General features: G+C 41.0%; 1 protein-coding gene across 3 annotated transcripts in view; it reads left to right on the top strand.

Moving 5' to 3' along the window:
* Positions 1-9,104: 9,104 nt before the first annotated feature.
* The window catches only part of PTPN12 (protein tyrosine phosphatase non-receptor type 12), a 147,507-nt gene continuing 136,947 nt past the window's right edge, over positions 9,105-19,664 (top strand). Inside the window, exon 1 of one of the 3 annotated variants that reach the window (XM_048836452.2) lies at positions 9,105-9,436. In XM_048836452.2, the coding sequence (XP_048692409.1) occupies positions 9,338-9,436 (99 nt within the window). In that variant the 5' untranslated portion in view covers positions 9,105-9,337. The remainder of the gene's footprint in view (positions 9,437-19,664) is intronic. The other 2 variants (XM_048836451.2, XM_048836450.2) reach the window with 2 other exon arrangements.

The raw sequence follows: 19,664 nt of genomic DNA on the forward strand, positions 1-19,664 counted from the left end.
GGTGGCTAATGGATGTATTTTTTAAAAAATCACATGTAGACAGACAGCTTCCCAGTGCCTACGCATCTGGCAGTGCATCATGTACATTGTTTATTCCAGCAAGTACATACAATATATTGCACTTATGAAATGTGCCCAGCTGCAGCAAGAGTTTGGTTGACGTACAGATTTCAGTTCCCCTGCTCCATTCTCTTCATTCCATCCCCACTAATATGTAAAATATTCTATTAGGCTTAATCATTAACTTAATTTCTTTGCATTTGGCAGGCTGTCTGACAACTTCCAAGTTATTAATATTGTTTGTATTGTGTGACTTTCGCATACTATAAAAGATGAGTTTGAATGGCAAAGTTTATCAGAAAAGATCAGAAGACATTCAGGTTCTTAGTGAGTGTAACTATCTTAGGCTGTCAGATGGCTTACCTGAAATGAGTTCGATGGTGTGTTGTGTTGATAAGAAGGAGTCTGGGGCCAGCTGAAGGTCTTCCACTTTGCATAAAATACTTAGATATTCACTGGAGAAGGGATTTGAACCTGACTTTCCCGTATTCCAGGTGGGTACTGTTTGCCTTTTATATGCATTGAAATGTAGCAGTTGGAACAATATTGCAAATGGAAATCTATAGATGGAGAAAACCTTTATTAAAATTTTGCACACAACATTGAATTAATTCTATTGGCCAGTAATTTTCTCTTTGAAAGACTTATCTTTTGAGCTGAGCTTCGTCAAATATCAGAGGCATGCTCCATTGCAATCTTCAGCATGATCTGCATTTAATTTGTTTCATCATGTTTGTACAAGTGAAATATTCTACTATTTATAACAAGTATCTATTTATATTGAGGTCCCACATGTTCAGATCAGAAGGGAAAGATGTCCGTTGTGATGACCACTGCCACAAGCCCTCCCCAAAACCACAATCACCACATTTGTCATCTTTTTTCATATTCACTGAATCAGAAAACTGTTTGCCCTTTAGTTAATAATAACTGCAGCATCACAAGCAGCACTTGACCATAAAATTGGAATTGTGACAGGCTGCATTTTTAAAGCAATATTTTAGGGCATGTGTATTTTGATCTTATGACTTCATGACCTCCTACACACAGATTATTATCACACCATATGACTATATGGGCTACATTGTCCATTATTTTCCTTAAAACATCTATGCGGGGGAAGGGCCCAGTGATTAAGTATTGTTTCTGCATTCTGTCACACCCATTTTACAACTGAGGGAACTGGGGCATATGGAGGATACGGACACTCTTGAAAATGTTGATCACTAATTTTGGGTGTGCAGTTTTAGCCTCTTGATGCCTAAAGTTGGGCAGTCAGAAACTGAGACACACAATTAGTAGATAATTTTGAAAATTTATCCTTAAGTGACTTTCTCAAGATCAAAGACAGTGTCAGGTTTAGAGCTGGGATTAGAATTCTCAACAAGGAGTTCCTAGCTCCCAGTTCTGTACTCAGCCTTTACTCATGTAAAATTTCAGTTTAAGCAGATCTCAGTTTCATTTTTTGCAATATTTTTTATTTCTAGAAAAAGATATTTTAATGACTATACCATACCTCTTTCTCTAGAGTATTTTTAAATTGAAACTGGGCATACGTTTAAAAACTTGGGATTTTATCTGAGTTCCCTGTTGACTTTTCCATGTTCCCCTGGTATTTTCTGATAAGGCTGATGCCACAACACATTCTATAACATCACTCTAGAGCAGAGCTGGCTAGTGGAATTTCAGGAGACCTAAAAAGAGAGCCTAGTTTTGAGTTGTTTATGTGCTGACTATAGTTATGAGCATGAGTACTGGGGATATTAAGTTTATATGGATATTCATGCAATTTTATTTATTTATGTAGTTCACCTTGATTAAATTTAATGAATTTTATGTTAAAATCTCAACCTTAACTGTGGCATTAAAGGGATCAGTCCTGTTTATTTGAATCTTTTTATTTCAGCTTTGTTACTAATAAGACTCTACAAGCTTCAATCTGAAAAACAATTTGCAAACAGAATTGGCTTTCCTACCATTATTCACAAGCTTATTTTTAGCTAATGTTACTGAACATGGAAGCAGTCCAGTTTACATCCTGGTTCTATTTCCTGTTTACATGAACGAGCCTGGTGTCACCATCATATTCTTGGACCACTCTGGAAGCCAGTGTGTAGCCTTCCTTCCACTTCTGAAATGAGCAGCATTACACAACAGAACTATTGATGTATTTTCAGATAAACAGATAGGAATATTAATGAGCTTATTGTTATGTAATATTAAATGAAGTGAGTGTTAATACAGATATAAAGTGAAAACTTGTCCATTGAAAGTCAATGGCAAAACTTCCACTGGCTTTAGTGGAGCTAGGGTTTTACCCATGGAATGTTTGAAGTTAGATAGAAAAGACCTATTCTGATGTAGAATTGCTCCCTGTAATACATTTTCCAGAGTTTTGTGGTGCCTAGTTTTGTTTGCCAAGTGAGAGGGCTTCCACCACCTCCCTTAAGAAACAATTAAAATCAAGAGTTGCACCCACTGATACAGAAAATGAATTTGGCCTATAAAGTGGCTTTCATTAGTAACTGCCATAAAAACATGTTTTTCAGATCAGGAGGTCATGGGGAATTCAGAGGATATAGCTCAACTTTCTTGAGTCTCATCAACATGTCTTATGCATTATATTACTAGTTCTAGTCCCTCTTACCACAATTTTATTATAAATGTAAAGTCCATATACGGCATAATCTTCAAAATGCAATTCAATTATATGGTGTCAAATAAGAATATCAGTGCACGTTAAAGGGACATGGTCAGATCATTTAGGCCCAAAGTTTAGCTTTTAGTCTTAGAAAAAAGTGGTTTTACAGAAGCTGATATGAACTGAAATATTTCCAAGAATTTAAAAATAGAGGCAAATGCAGCTCTGAGGGTTATTTAAACATAATAGCAAACTGCATTGTGGTTATGGATAAGAACCACAAAATGAAACTGACAACGAACAGTTTAATTACCTTCTTCTTGAGAGTGACAAGTAAAAGATAAACTTTATGAATGACGTAAAGTGCTGCTGGGCCAGGAGGCTCACCGCTGAGGATGGTGTGTAGCTCTTTGTAAAAGCCAATTTATGGCTCAGCACATGATCGACTGCTGGCCTCCCTGGTCTTCTGGTATGCCTGCTGCAGCTCTCTTGCTTTCACCCAGCACTGCTGCTGGTCCCTGTTGTAGTCCTTCACAGATATTATGCAGGACACAGCAGGCAGCCATATCCATTGGGATATTTTTCTCACTGAGGTCCAATCTTGTAAATAAACAATGTCAGCGACCCTTCAGATGACCAAAGGCACATTTAACTGTCATCCTGCACCTGCTGAGCTTAGTTGGATCACTCTTTGGTGCTGTTGAGGGCGATGTTGTGCCATGGAAGCAAGAGGTAGGCTGGGTTGCCCAGGACCACTATTGGCATTTCCACATTCCCAATGATAATCCGCTGATCAGGAAAGAAATTCCCCCTTACAGCTTTCTGAACAGTCCTGTGTTCTTATCGAAGCTCATGTCTTGCACCTTCCATGACCAGCCCACACTGATGTCTGTGAAGCATCCCCAGTGATCCACCAGTGCTTGCATTACCATAGAGAAGTGGCTCTTTCTGTTGATGTATTCTGTGGTAAGGTGGTCTGGTGCCAAAAAGGGATATGCATGCCATCTATCACTCCATTGCTACAAAACCATCCACTATGTCCTGCACATTGCCAAGAGTCACAGTCCTTAATAGCACGAGGCGATTAATGGCCTTTCACACTTACACAACAACCACAGGTACTGACTTACTCAAATCCTTGGGGGTGCTTGACCACTGCTCTGCCCCCACCCCATCCCTTCCTCCAAGTCCTCACCCCGCCCCACCTCTTCCCGCCCCAGCTCCGCCCCAGGCCCCGCCCCACTCCAACCCTCCCCCCAAGATCCATCCTCTTTCCGCCCCCACTCTGCCCCTGCCCTGCCTCTTCCTGCCCCCATTCCCCCCTCTCCCACTCAGCACCTCCTGCATGCTGCTGAACAGCTGATCACCGGTAGGTGGGAGGCACTGGGAGGGAGGGGAGGAGCTGATCAGTAGAGCCGCTGGTGGGTGGGAGGTGCTGGGGGGAGAGGGAGGCACTGGTGGGTGCTGAGCACCAACTATTTTTTTTCCATGGGTGCGCCAGCCCCAGAGAACCCACGGAGTTGGTGCCTATGACAACAATGGCCCCTCCAGTGGACTTCCTGGCTCCAAATTGATTCCTGATTGACCAATAGCAATCTGACATTGCAAGTTTCTACAGTGCAATTGCCTCTCGTTCCTCAGCTGTAGCGCAGCTCTCATTTTGGTGTCCCTGTGCTGGAGGGCTGTGACGAGTTCAGTACCAGAGCCAGAAATGTGGCCTTGCTTATCCAAAAGCTCTGCAGCCACTGCTCATCCTCCCAAACCTGCATGACGATGTGATCCCACCATTCACTGCTTGTTTCTCGGGCCCAGAACCGGTGCTCCACCGTCTCCAGCTACTCCATGAATGCCACCAACAACCTTGAATTGTTTCTTTTTATGTCCCACAGGAATCTAGCCTCCAAGGAATCGTCATGTTCCCCACAACTCCTTGTTGTGCAAGTGCCATGCTTCTGTCAGGGATGGTGGACAGCAAGGAGGAATGCATGGGTTTGTGAGATTTTGAAAAGAAGGCACAAAAATGTGGGATGAAGATGAAATTATGGGATGGAGAACTCTACATTATGGGAAGCTGATCCCATGCTCATATTCACCCCTGCGTGGCTCATTTTGTCACCATCAGGCATTGCAAAAACTTCCCAAAAGACCCTGCACTCGATGATGGTGAGTTGCGTAGTGGGATACCTACCCATGGTGCACTGCACTCTGCATTGCTACAAACGCTCATGGTGAGGACACACACCAGTGACACAAGGAGCCAAGCACACACAAGCAATATAATAACTGCAGCAGCTGTATGCTGGCATAATTTAGGTTGACATAAATTTGGAATGTCGAGATGGCCTTAGTCTCTGAGTACTGAAAGAACTCTCTGAGAATGTAGAAATACATCTGTTAATTAGTTTATTGTATAGTTGGTTAAAAACATGAATTTCTAGCCTGTGGGAAATTCTGATATTTCAAAATTTATTTTGAGTATCAAAAAATTCCAAAAAATGTTTATGTGGAAATGTCAAAACATTTCTTTAGCTATTTTTGATCAAAATGAAACATTTTGAGATTTGAATTGAAATGATTCCATTTGGTGAACTAAATTAAATGTTTTGTTTTGGCTTGGTTCAACATTAATGTATGTCCCTCTGACCTGCTGCTCCTTAAAGATTCCATACCTGCCTGCTGGCTCCTGGGATCAGGTTTGCCATGGCAAGACTCCTCCTGACCAAAGTAAAGACCTCTTCTGGAGCAGAAAGAAATCAATTGCAGCTGGCATGAATGGGGGATACAGACAGCCCTCTCATACCCTTCATCTCCTCTTATCTCTATTGCTTCTCCCATATCCCGGCTCACCACATCCCCATTGGCCTTCCAAGGCCCCCCACATCCGTCTTCATCACCACCGTATGACCTCCTCACTGTTGTATTAATTTAGATGGAATAAATAGGCCGAAAGTATTAACATAACTCAGTCACTGTCCAGCCTTAAACATTGTTAAAGGTTCAGGGTTTGGTATGTAGATAATGCAGTCACTTAGTACCATGGCAAACACAATTACAAGTCCTTTTAACCTTTTATTAAAGATACAAAAAAGAAGGGAAAATGGATAAAGCATTTGAAATGTAAACCATTAAGAAAGGATTTCATTTTAACAACGCTTCTTGTTCCCTTTAGCTTTTAGAAGGACCCCCTGGTTTGGCACTCTGTTAGATGGTATTAAAGACTGTAATAACTGCCGCTTTGGCGGAAAGAAGAGTTAGTTGAGATGAGTTGGAGCTGTTGTTATGCCTGCTGGTGAAGGCCATTCCCATTTCATCTGAGGAGGTAATTGTCACCTTTATCAGCTCCAGCAGAATCCCAATGTTATCTGGGTCCCCCTGTCTATCCTGGCTTGGATTAGGACAAAGAAGGTCTGGGGATGACCAGGTAGCAAGTGTGGAGGGTGTGTGAACCCAAATAAGCTATGGGCAAAATAAAGAAGCAAACCTGTTAAGTATAGACAAGGTCTTAATAGGCTTAATTGAGATTGTGAAAGAGAAAGCGATTAAGAGGTGACATGTTCACAGTACGTTAGAACGTACAATACGAGAACATATCTGATAGAAGTCTCTTCATTCTAGTAGACGACAGGTATAGCTACACTGCAACTGTGAGCAAGCCTCACAGACTGAGTAGCAGGGCTTGAGTTAGCATGCTAAAATAAAATAGCCCTATGGAAACTGCTGCACCACCAGAGACTATGGCTAGCCACGTGAGCTGGTGTAACATTGACAGACCCCGGTCATCAGCAGGATTGAACCCGAGACCTCCGGAGCTGCTACTGCATGAGCTAAAAGCCACTTGGCCTTTAGTTAAGGTTGTAGAGCAGACTCCTTAATCTCTAAGTGGTCTTGGTGCCACTAGAGGGGACAGAGCACCACACCCAGGAGGTGTGTGGGTTACACTGGGACCTATCAAACCCCCTGGAACTGAGTTCAGGTGGTTAGACCACACCTTTGCCAGTGCAGCAACTTCCATGCTGCTATTTTTAGCACACTAATTTGAGCCCTGCTAGCACAAATCTGACTACCCAGATTGGGAGGCTTGTTCCCGCTGCAATGCAGACATACCCATGCGGTGTCATCACTGCAGAGCTGACCTGGATTTTTACCCATGTTTTGCCCCTAACCCTTCTACCGTCCACACACAGCAGCCTCTGACCTGGGTTTGGTGGTGCTTTACATCCAGGCTAGTTGACCCAGCTGGAGGTACAGGTTAGACTAGCGCCCACATTCCACTTTAACTCAGGCAGTAATCCTCCCAGTTTGCAATGTGGATACAGGCAAAGACATAATGAAATCTAATGGCTGGAAACTGAAGCCATACAACTTCAAACTGGAAACAAAATGCACATTTTTAATGGGTAATTAACCATTGGAACAATTTATCAAGAAATGTGGTAGAGTCTCAATCACCTGACAATTTTAAATCAAGATTGGTTGTCTTTCTAAAGTATTTGCTGTTGTTCAACCCCAAATTATTAAACTTGATGCAGGAATTACTGAGTGAAATTCTCTGGCCTATGTTATGCAGGAGGTCAGATTTGATTATCACAACAGTAACAGTTCCTTCTGATTTTAAAATCTATGAATTCCAGGATTACAGATGCTCAGAAAATGGAATTTGAATCTTGGAAGGAATTCTTGCATTTTGATATTTTTTCTATTCCAAATTAGAACAAAAAGCCTAAACTTACAAAATTTCCTGCTGCACAAAAAGTAAAAATAAAAATAAAAAAAATCAATTCAGGACCATTGAAACATTTCATTTTGATAATGTTGAATAAAGTAATTTATACATAAAAATTATTTGATAATGCTGAATCATTTTGATAATGCTGAAACAATTAATATATGAAAGTTTAAATTAAATGATAAAATCAAAATTAAACATATCAAAAAATGACCAATTATTTTGACTTTTTCTATCAAAAATGTAATTGAAATTGACATATTCCCATAAAATGTTTTGATTTTGATTAAACTGCATTTTTCAACAGAAAACTATTCTATCAGGAATTTTTCACCCAGCTCAACCCTAGACTCCTCACAGTACCCCAATATTATCACTAAGCCCTTCCTACAATCTATGTTCCCTTTCATACAGGAAATAATAGTAGTCAGTTAAGGGCCAGATTCACCAGTATGCTCTAGCTGCTTTGTGTTCCTCTGGTGATGCAAAGTAGGTGCTGCACCTGCAAGCTTTATTTAACTGGTCAGTATGCTCCAGCTGTTTTGCATAGCTCTAGCGTTCTGCAAAGTAGCCAGAGCATGATAGTCAGTGGCTGTGGCCCTAAAAGTCAACAACAGATTGATATTTCATGTCTGCAGCTCATTAGAGAAGTCACGTTGGGTAGCATTTTTAATGTCTTTCTGGTTTTATCTTCATGCATGGTATTTTTAAATAAAAAAAATCCCAGGCAAAAACCTATGTTCATTTGGAGTTAAGAATTTAAAATAAGGTCATATAGAGCAGAATTAGGATGTTTTGGTGCTTCAGCTGTTTATTTCTATACTTTAACGAGTCTGTGTTTCTTTGCATTTAACCCTGACTCTAAAGTTCTGGGGTTTATAATGCCAATTTTGGAACTAATTACAAGAGCTCTAAATATTGCTGTATTCTTAAGTTACCGGTACATGTTCTCACTTTAATGCAGTTCCTGTCTCGGAATATTCATTACAGTGTTGTGGATTTAGGGTGACCAGATGTCCCGATTTTATAGGGACAGTCCTGATTTTTGGGTCTTTTTCTTATATAGGCTCCTATTTCCCTCCACCCCCTCCCGATTTTTCATGCTTGCTGTCTGGCCACCCTACGTGGACTGGCAAGCTCCGCTGGAAGAAAGAGACTCCATCACTCAGACCTAGTCCAAGCCTCACTCGTGGGCATGGAGGGTTTTGCTTTGTGTGTTTCTATGAGACGATTAAAGAACCTCCCTCATTCACTGGCTTCTCATCAGCCTGGGACATAGCCCAGGGCGGACTACAGCTCCCGCCGTGCACCGCTCATCAGGCATTACACCCTGGGACGTGTAGTCACTACAGCGAGCCGCACCCCTCTTCACACTGAGCTTGCCTCTCTCCGCTGACTTCCCCTACATTCTTCCCCCTGCTCGCTTTAGTGGTCCCTCCCAAAGTTCCATGCAGAGCGCTTCAGGAAGGTCCTATCCACGGGAACCTGAGGGGGGAGGAGAATAAAGGGAGGGACGGCCGGTGACTGATGTTCTGTACAACCAATCACAGAGAAGCTTTTGAACAAATAGCCAATGGTAGGAGCCGGGGGTGGGGTCGGACTCTTAGTGCGGGATAAGAAAATGCTGAGTGGCGCTCCCGCGCTTGCGCGGGAGGAGGGGGGTGGGGGTTGGTATCGTCGTGTCCCTTCTCTGACCGTGTCGGTGGCGGCGGCGGCTGCAGGGACTGCTGTGGGGAGGGGCGAGCGGCCGGAGGCAGGATGGAGAAGGCGGCCGGGTGGCGCTGAGCCGGAGGGAAGTTGTGTGAGGGGAGGCTTCGGGATTGGGGGAGGCGGGCGGCCTGAGAGAGCCGAGGCGGCGGCGGGGATCGTGTGGGGGCGGCCGGGGCTCGGGCTCCGGCTCGGCAGGCAGGATGGAGCAAGAGGAGATCCTGAGGAAATTCATCCAGCGCGTCCAGGCCATGAAGGACACGGACCACAATGGGGACGACAACTTCGCCAGCGACTTCATGGTGAGGGGGGTGGGAGCGCTCAGCTCCCATCGCTGCCTGGGGGCAGGGGAGAGGGTCCCGTGTGGGCTGGGCAGGAGACGCGGGCGGAGAGGAGATGGGTGGGGTGTGTATGGGGTGGGGGGAGGTGTAGCATCCCCCTGCGTGAGCTGCCATTGTAGCCCTCTCAGCCCGTGTCCTAAGCTCTCCTGTTGTGTAACCCGGAGCCGGGACATTGCCCCAGCTCCGGTTTGGGGGAGCGGGCGCTGGCCTGCAGCCTCTCGTGTAAGGGCTGCTCTTGCGATCCCCAGCCGGAACCCTTCTTTGGGAGGAGGTAGGAGAGTGGATACCCTCCAGTGTCTTCTCGCTAACCACGTCAGTCTGCTATTGTCACAGCAGCCCAGAACCGCCTCTCCTGAACCCAGCCGCTTTCCTGAGGCGATAAGGAGGGTCCTGGGTACTCTCGGTGCGGGTGCTGTCTTGTTCCTTTCCAGGATATGTCTTTGTGGCCTCTTCTGTCGGCGATAGTGGGGGGTCATAATGGCTACTTTGGGTAGTCTGGCATCTTCTGTCCTCAGTTATTTGTCGTTGTAACCCCCTTTTGATCCTTTCCGAGAAAATATGGTAGGTGTGTTCTTGGAGGCTAGCATCTTTCCCTCAACTCCCCCTCCCACTGCAACCCCTAGGCTATATCCCTCATCCTCTCTTCCTTTGAGATCACTTCACCAGCAGCCTTCCTGTAGCCTGTGTCTGCATGTGCATACAGGAGGAGAGGGGATATAATCTAGAGTCAGGTTTATTCTCTGTTTGTTTGGTTTTTTTTATCTGTTTTTCCTTATTCTGACGCTTAAAATGCTTGAAATGATTTGATCAGCTGAGTGGGTGATCTGAGCTGGGAACAATGGACCTCATTAGGTGAATATGTCAGTGTGACTTTAAATGTTGTTTAAACATTTAATATGAAATATAACTTAACCTGGTTTTGGGGTGGTGGGTTAGCAGACTGCATGTACAATATGCGGCTGTAGCCTGTTGTATTACCTGGTGGGGTTTAGAATAAAAATGTATGTATTTTTAAAAAGAAAAGGAGTAATTGTGGCACCTTAGAGACGAACCAATTTATTTGAGCATAAGCTTTCGTGAGCTACAGCTCACTTCATCGTAGCTCACGAAAGCTTATGCTCAAATAAATTGGTTAGTCTCTAAGGTGCCACAAGTACTCCTTTTCTTTTTGCGAATACAGACTAACACGGCTGTTACTCTGAAACTTATGTATTTTTAGTCTTTTTAGATCTCATTTTGATAATAGTCTGGGAACAAAAAAATCTGGATGTAAATGTCACATCAGGGATTGTCTAAAATGTGGGGAGGAGGCTGTGGATATTGTGCAAGACTCAGGGGCGTTGGGAGCAGTTTCAGGTCTGAGGAATGGAAGAGGAAGTGGACTTTGGGAAGTAACTATTTCATACAGGGTGGGCAGGGCCTGGATGGGAAACAAGAATACCATTTGGAAAAGATTTTATTGATCCTGGTCCACTGAACTAGCCATATGAATAGGGAAGGAAGGAGGAAACCACATGTAAACCAAGATTGATTTAAGAGGTATAAATTCTTAGTTTGCTTTACTTTCCTTGCAAATTACATTAAGATGTAGCCTTAAATCTATTGGATTCCAATCCTTTTAATCTGTTTAAATTAATCTTGAAAATATGAGTAATTAAAGGAACTCCTGTTTAACACACAGACTGACATCCAGTTACATTGTGCTGGTAAGGCTGACCATTGTTCTAAGTAAAGGAAGTGTATGTATGTGTGTATATTAAAAAAACAGAAATGGAAAAAATATGTAAACTGAATGCTTTAAACAGGGTTGGATTTAGTCTTTTTACAGAGCAAATATTTGACAATATAAGAACTCCTGTATTTTATAGCTACAGTTTTGCTATTTCATATTTGATCTGGCAGCCCAGAATTAAAGTTGCAGTATACTAAGGGATACCAACTTAAAATACATATGTAGTAATGTTTTTTACTTACTATTACAAGTAACATTTAGGTTATTAAGAAAGATTTGAAAACTTTTCTGTTGTGCATTTATTTGACAGCACTCTGTGTAATTAATGTTGCTATTTTCAGCTGTGTAGTTGGTGGTCTTCCTCTGTTTTTATGGAACTTACCCATAGCCACAAGCATGGAAAACCTTTATAAAAAAATGTTGTTGTAAAACCAAAAATTTGCTGAGAACTGAAGGGCGGGTGTGCTACCTGAAAGAACTCTCAGGCCTTCAGGAGAGTGTGGGGTGGGAGAGACTAGATTCAAAGTTTCTGATGTCCTTTTTAACATTTTCTGTTTGTAACTCAATGGCACATTTCTATTTCTGGGAGAAAAAAAAAACTTTGACTAATATGTTAAAGGAGAGTTGGGGAGCCAGAATATTGTAGTTAAAGTGTTCTAGTACTATACTGAAGGACTTTTCTTTCATGTTTCTGTTTCACAGGCAGATGTAAAAGGGTCTGACCACAAGAATGCAAATAAGTAGTTTATCATTGTATGGCTACTGCATTTTTGCCACACCTATTTTACGTAGCAACATTAAAGCTTCTGTCTTTGAGATTTTGAGGGAATGGAGAAGGGTGAAGAGGAGGTGGTGAGAGAAACTAACGGGAGAAATAGTCTCTCCTCCTTCAGTTTTAAAGATAAGGAGAGACGATGCAGAGGAGTGTTTTTTTGTTTTTTGTTTTTGGGGGTGGGGGGAGGCAGTGCCTTCACATTTAAGGACAGGAAGTACTGTTGCTGCTAAGCAGTGGCAAGTTGATGGAAAAAGAATTGCTGTTACTCGGCACTCTGCTTCCAAGCCGAAGTGGAGTCTAAAAATAGGAGTGGAGTGGTGGATGAATGGAATTGAAAAGAGTTCTTTCATTTCATGTCTTAGTTCTTCCCATAGATGATGATTATAGTGGCCTACATTAGTTTATTCAATCAAGGTTAAAAAGACTCACTACTTTATAGATAGGTGTCAGGGATTTGTTGGGAGGAGGAGTTAAGGAAGATGATGTGGCTATATGATCGATTTAACTAATAATCTACTAATCATCCTGGATGTATATGATGTTAAAAGGCAAAAATGTTAATGAATTCAACAGCCTAATAATGCTGCTGATATAACTGAAAATCCATTGGAAGGGTGAAACTAGAATGTAGTATGACTAATGGAACAGATAGGTGAAATATAAGATGACTGACCTTAGAATCATAGAAATGGAAGGGACCTGGAGAGGTCATCTAGACCTGCCTTGAGTGCAGGGGACTGGACAAGTATTATCTAGACTATCCCTGAGAGGTGTTTGTCCAACCTGCTCTTAAAAATCCCCAATGATGGAGATTCCACAAGCTCCCTAGGCAATTTATTCCAGTGCTTAAGCACTCTGACAGTTCGGAAGTTTTTCCTAATGTCCAGCTTAAACCGCTCTTGCTGCAATTTTATCCGACTGCTTCTTGTCCTATCCTCAGAGGTGAAGAAGAGCAGTTCTTCTCCCTCCTCCTTATAACAACCTCCTATGTACTTGAAAACTGTTATGTCCCCTTTCAGTCTTCTCTTATCCAGACTAAACAAACCCAATTATTTCAATCCTCCCTCATAGGTCATGTTTTCTAGACCTTTAAACATTTTTATTGCTCTTCTCTGTACTTTCTCCAATTTGTCCACATCTTTCCTGAAATGTGGCACCCAGAACTGGAGGCAGTACTCCAGTTGAGGCCTACTCAGCACGGAGTAGAGCGGAAGAATTACTTCTCATGTCTTGCTTACAATACTTGTGCTAATACATCCCATAATTATGTTTGCTTTTTTTTACAACTGCATTACACTGTTGACTCATATTTAGCTTGTGATCCACTATGACCCCCAGATCCCTTCCTGCAGTACTCCTTCCTAGGCAGTCATTTCCCATTTTGTATGTATGCAATTGATTGTTCCTTCCTAAGTGGAATATTTTGCATTTGTCCTTCTTGAATTTCATCCTGTTTACTTCAGACCATTTCTCCAGTTTGTCCAGATCATTTTGAATTTTAATCCTATCCTTCAAAGCACTTGCAACCCCTCCCAGCTTGGTATTGTCCGCAAACTTTAAGTGTATTCTGTATTCCATTATCTGAATCATTGATGAAGATATTGAACAGAACCAGACCCAGAACTGATCCCTGTGGGACTCCACTTGTTATGCCCTTCCAGCATGACACTGAACCACTGATAACTACTCTCTGGGAATGATTTTCCAACCAGTTATGCACCCACCTTATAGTAGCTCCATCTAGGTTGTATTTCCCTAGTTTGTTTATGAGACGGTCATGGAGACAGTATCAAAAGCCTTACTAAAGTCTAGATATACCATATCTACCGCTTTCCCCCCATCCATAAGGCTTGTCACCCTGTCAAAGAAAGCTATCAGGTTGGTTTAGGGTAGTGATAGCCAGAGAGCAAGTGTGAAAAATCGGGATGGGGGTGTGGGGTAATAGGAACCTGTGTAAGAAAAGCCCCAAATATTGGGATTGTCCCTATAAAATTGGGACATCTGGTCACCCCAGGTTGGTTTGATATGATTTGTTCTTGACAAATCCATTCTGACTGTTGTTTATCACCTTATTATCTTCTAGGTGTAGGAATACAAGGAATACTTACAAAGTATGATATAATCCAGGTGTCATTGGCTAGTCTTTTACAGAGAGAACCAAATCCATTCGGACAGAAGTAAATGAATTTGATTTTGATAATCATGCTTCCAAGTACAAAAAGTGCCAGTACTTTATTAGCAGATCGCTTGTCAAGTGTTTCGTATGTACAATCTAGCTGTAAGTGAACAGTGTTACTCAGAATTGTTTATTGAAAAGAGTAAGCTTGCTTGCTGCTGTACAAACATGGAAAGCATGGCCTAATCCTTGGTTTCTACAAAGTATGTGTGTCTAGTATGTATGTGTGAGAGAGAGGTTGAAGGTCAAAGCTTTCTATGGCAGTGGTGTAAACGATATTTTGTGGGTTATAATTGAAAGACCTCAAGAAGTAAGAATTTTGGTTGGTTGGTTTTTGTACCAACAGACTGTCTAAACCATCAAACTTATAAAAAAAAAAATTCCCTAAATACAGGGATCTGTATGTAGTTACAGGATAAATTATACATTACATGCAGTTTCATATATTTTTGTACTGTGCAATTAGATCATTACTACAACTAATTGAAATAGCTTACCTTCAGTGTAGTGTCAAATTCAGGATTTCCTAGCAGCTTGTGCAACCCAATTCGATTGAGATTGCTCAGATTGTAAGTTAATGAAAATTTTGTCATATCTTAAGGAAGAAGTATTAAATGGAGTGTTGATTTGAAATCAAGACAATAAAAAAAAAATTTGCTTCTGGTGCTATACCAGCCTCTTAGTCTCCTTGCCATTTTCTGTGTTCACAATCATCTGTTCCTATTCTTAAATGTTTTTTCTTCCCTATTGCTTTGTGAAACACCACATAAACAAAAGGGGAAAGTTACTGACTATATAGGGGTAACAGGTCTTTCAATTCTAGGTGGAGACCCCTATATAGCCTTTCTTCTAACTTTAGATATTACTCTTAAGAAAAGTAGACATAACATTGTTAGACAGAAGTAATATTTTGATATCCTTCTAACAAATCACAATGCAAGAATACTCAAATACATGAATAAAGATTATGTGCATTGATAAACAAATTCAGTTTAAATACAGTAGAATGTCTATTTTACAAACTGGGGATTAAGGAGTTCATAAAATAAAGAAGTTCAAAAAGCTGAAAATTGCAGAAGGTATGATTTATAAGTTTCAGCATGTTGCACTGCATCACTTTCTTCTTGGTCTTCAAACCATTGCAAACTGATTTCCAGTGTACTGAAGGCACTGGAATATTAAGGGATGTTAACTTGTCCTTCATCAACATCACTTTAGTTATGTGATCTCCATCCCACTCCTACCCCATTAGGGAAAAATGTTTCATATGTTTGTCTGTAAGATTGGTGTTTGTGAAATTGAGGTTCTACTGTACTGTGTAAGTTCCATAACAGAAGAAAATAATGCAAGTGATCTGCTAAAAATAAGTTTGGCAACACTTTTCTGGCAAGACTGTCTTAATATTAATTTGCTTCTATTGGGAACTTTTTGGTGCCAGATACAACTGATGTACCTCTCAACTGTTTTTTTCAAATTAAGCATGCAGTTATGTAGTTTGGAAGCTTACCAGAAAAGCGTTATGAGTAGTTTGTGTCCAAAAGATAAACTTCTAACTGTTCTGTTTAGACAAAGAAGTAGTTGACTATTTTTTTTAATTCTTAAGAATACAGTAACTCCTCACTTAATGTTGTAGTTTATGTTCAATATAATCAAGAATCAATATAAATGGGGGGGGGTTAGGTTCCAGGGAATTTTTTTTGCCAGACAAGACTATATTTTTTACACACTTTTATTTACACATTTTTTATTTATACACACACACACACACACACACACAAACACAGTATAAGTTTTAAACAAACAGTTTAATACTGTACTCAGAAATGATGATTGTGAAGCTTGGTTGAGGTGGTGAAATCAGAGGGTGGGATATTTCCCAGGGAATGCCTTCATGCTAAATGATGAACTAGCAATTGGCTGAACCTTCAGGAGTTAACTCATTGTTAAGGTAGTCTCACACTCTACATGGCAGCAGGAATGGAGGGAGGGGAGACAGCATGGCAGACAGACGCACACACTGTGTGTGTGAGAGAGATGTGCATTTCCCCTGTAAGTACTGCTGACCCACTCTTAAGTACACTGTCTTGTTAAGTTAATCAGCAAGCTGAGACCACAGCTGCTGCCAGGAAGCTCTGTCTGTTGTGTGTCCCCCTGCTCTATGGAGATGGGGTAAGCGGGGTGCAGGAGCAAGGGGAAGGGGGACACCCTGACATTAGGCCCCTCCCTGCACAGCAAGCAGGAGGCTCCTGGGAGCAGCTCCAAGGCAGAGGGCAAGAGCAGCACATGGCAATGGGGGGAGGGAGAGCTGAACTGCTGGCAATTGATAGCCTGCTGGGTGGCTGCTGCACAGGGAACTTAGGGGAGCTGATAGGGAGGCTGCCAGTCCACCCTGGTTCCAAGCCCTCACCAACTAGCTGCAATAGGCTGCTCTTCCTGCAGCAGTGGACTAAACAGGAGGCTGTCAAGTGACTTTATAAGGTAGCATTGCGCAACTTTAAATGAGCATGTTCCCTAATTGATTAGCAATGTAACAACGAAACAACGTTAATCGGGATGACTTCAAGTGAGGCGTTACTGTACATGAGATGACAAATTCAAGAATTCAATTCCTTCTGAGCAGGTTTCATGTTAATAACATTTAGGGTTAAATATAAATGTACAAAGCTGCTTCTCTGTTTTTCTCATGTGGACTTGCATAAGCTACATGTTGAATTTCAACAGAATTACCTTTAACCTATTAAGAAGGCTTTAGCAGAGAAAAGATGCTAAAAAACAGATTCATTACTTTTTATCCTTTGTGCTTTATCTAAGAGTGGTTAACACATTCTCTATATCTAGCAGGTGTAAGTCAAAATCAGATATGACCAAACACTGTAACTGTCTTGATACTAAGAAAGGGTTCAAACTTGTAAGGTGCTGAGCACTTTCATCTCCCTCTGAGTTCAATGAAAATTGAAGGCATCCATTACCTTGCAGGAACTGACCCGTAATTATATTACATAACTGATAATTTTAACAGACTTTATTCTTACAGTTCTAATAAGCCAGGTGCAGTTTTATTATTTGTAAGTGTACATCAAGTGTGTCTAAACTTGGAGGGCCAAAAATTTGACCTACTTTGACCCATATTGAAGGACTTGCCTTCAACATTTCCTCAGGTACTAAATCCTCCTGTTTTGGGGGTTAGGCGAAGTGTCTATTTTGGACCTTTCCTAAGACTATGTAAATACGCCATCACATGTAATCTCACTCTGATTAGTATGGTCTCATAAGAGAGAAGTGTCCTGTTGAGATAGGTTGGATACTTCTATGAATTGCATTTTAGTATTTAAACATGACTTCTGTTACTAAGTTGTTTTTAAATTAACATTTCTGTCAAAACTCTTTCCAGTCTGACACACCTTTTGGTTGTAATTCAGCTAAAGTTTCATTATGGACAATTTTAATAGGAAAGGCCAGCCATAACATGAGCAGTTGTAAGGGTCTCTTTGCTAGAAATGTTCATAAACTTTTACTTCTGTCTGCAACAATATGATTGAATAATAGTTTCAATAACTCTTACGTTAGGGGTATCTGAAGCTTTGTGGAATGGTATTTTTTTTTAAACATTGCTTATAAAATATAATTTTCAGTGGGCAACCCTTTCATTTGTATATTCCGTTTCAGACAAATTAGAAGGAAATCATTGCTGTGGCTATTGTTTCGGAGATGTACAGATGTGACTTTTGATGGGGGGCTGAGTGACAAGCAGCCAGGAAGCTGCTGTGGTGGACCCCAGTTATCTTGTGTTAGCATATACTGCGTGACATCATTAAATTAAATCTTGCTTAACATTACCATGTAAAATCTTGTGATTGCTGGTCAAAACTGTATAATAGCTATTTAAGGCAAGAAGAAAAACAGCAGCAGATCTCACACAGCTTAAAGGTTTTTATCACGTAAGTGATACAAGAATATGTTCTGTGTGTTTAAATCTTTAAAGAAAGTGGGAAAGTCTAACTGTTTTGTTTTCACATACCAAGGTTTTGCTCTTTGTGAAGAAGTTTTGTGATCTTGCTAATTTTGCAGGATCAATGACAAAATGTAGACTTATCTGTCAGTAAGTGACATACCAGCATATTTAAGTAGATCATCTCAGAAGTAAGAGAAATATACAATATTCCCTGTGACCCCAGTCAAGCAAGGTGCTTCAGCATATGCTTTAATTTTAAGCACATGGTAAGTGCCTTGCTGGATTGAGGCTTATAGTGGGTAATGTCAGTGGGAAGTCAGCAACTTTTATAAAGCTTTATTACATTGTTGCAGAAATACTTTATCAGGATCAGTTTGTAGAGCTTATTTTTCTTGCAGTAAATGTCAAGTCATAATCCTGGCAAACTGTATAATTGAGGATTGCTTAATCCGAATATTAATTTGTGAAATATATACAATTTAACTTAATTTTGAGTAGTGCTTATAGCTGTGCTAATGTTGGGGGGGGGGGTGTTATTATTTGTAAGCGTATGCATCCGATGAAGTGAGGTGTAGCTCACGAAAGTTTATGCTCAGATAAATTGGTTAATCTCTAAGGTGCCACTAGTACTCCTTTTCTTTTTGTACCTCTATAGTTAACAAGGTAAGCGACAAACTAAGCACACAGTATAAAGACATGTAATAGTGACATACTAATGGATCTAACAGAATCCTTGTTGAACTTATTTTTTCGCTTCTTGGTATCATCCTTTCATCTAGGATTGGTGGGTGCTGAGGGGCAAAATGGTGGGGATTGTACTGCATCAGTTTGTGCTTTACCTGTTATGTGATGGGGAATCTTGATACTGGGAAAAAAAAAATAGTAGTAATGCCTGACTTGGTGCAGTCATTCTAGGTTTTTCAGATAAGGAAAAAGGGAATGTGTCGGAAAGGCAAAATGGCAGCCGTAGCCTGAGTTCATGTTTGCAGAACTCCACTATCATTGGACTTCCAACTCATGTTCTTCTTGGTCTTCTCCTGAAGTAGCCCATCATGCTGAATGTCTCTTAGATTTGTGTGCGGTAATTGCCACTTTTGTCTTTGAGGGAATTTTTGAGTTGGAGGTTAGCCAATACTGTTAGGAGAAAGTATGTTTAAACAGGCAAAAAGACAAACTCAACCACCAAACTTTTCAATAGCAACAGGCTTTGTTAAGCAGGGGAAGAGACAGATGGTGATCTGGCTTGGGAGACTTGTCTCCTTGCCTCCCTACCCCATTTGTGCTATAAATTGATCGCATTACTTCCTTAAAGGTAATTTCATTTGTGGTAAGCAAGTTATGAGGTGGAGCAGATATTTATGAAGTTATTGGGAGGTGAAGGATCTCCAATTCAACAGGTTAATCATTAATATTTGGAGGATTTTCTTACCGTGCTGTATTAGGAGAACGTCATCAGACAGATACTTAAATTGTGTTATTTAACTAAAACAACAATGTTATGTATTCTGGATTTTTTTTCTTCAACAGCAAACATATTTTAACAAAACAAGCATA

This window comes from Caretta caretta, chromosome 1 (assembly GCF_965140235.1).
Source record: "Caretta caretta isolate rCarCar2 chromosome 1, rCarCar1.hap1, whole genome shotgun sequence".
Classification (NCBI taxonomy): Eukaryota; Metazoa; Chordata; order Testudines; family Cheloniidae; genus Caretta; species Caretta caretta.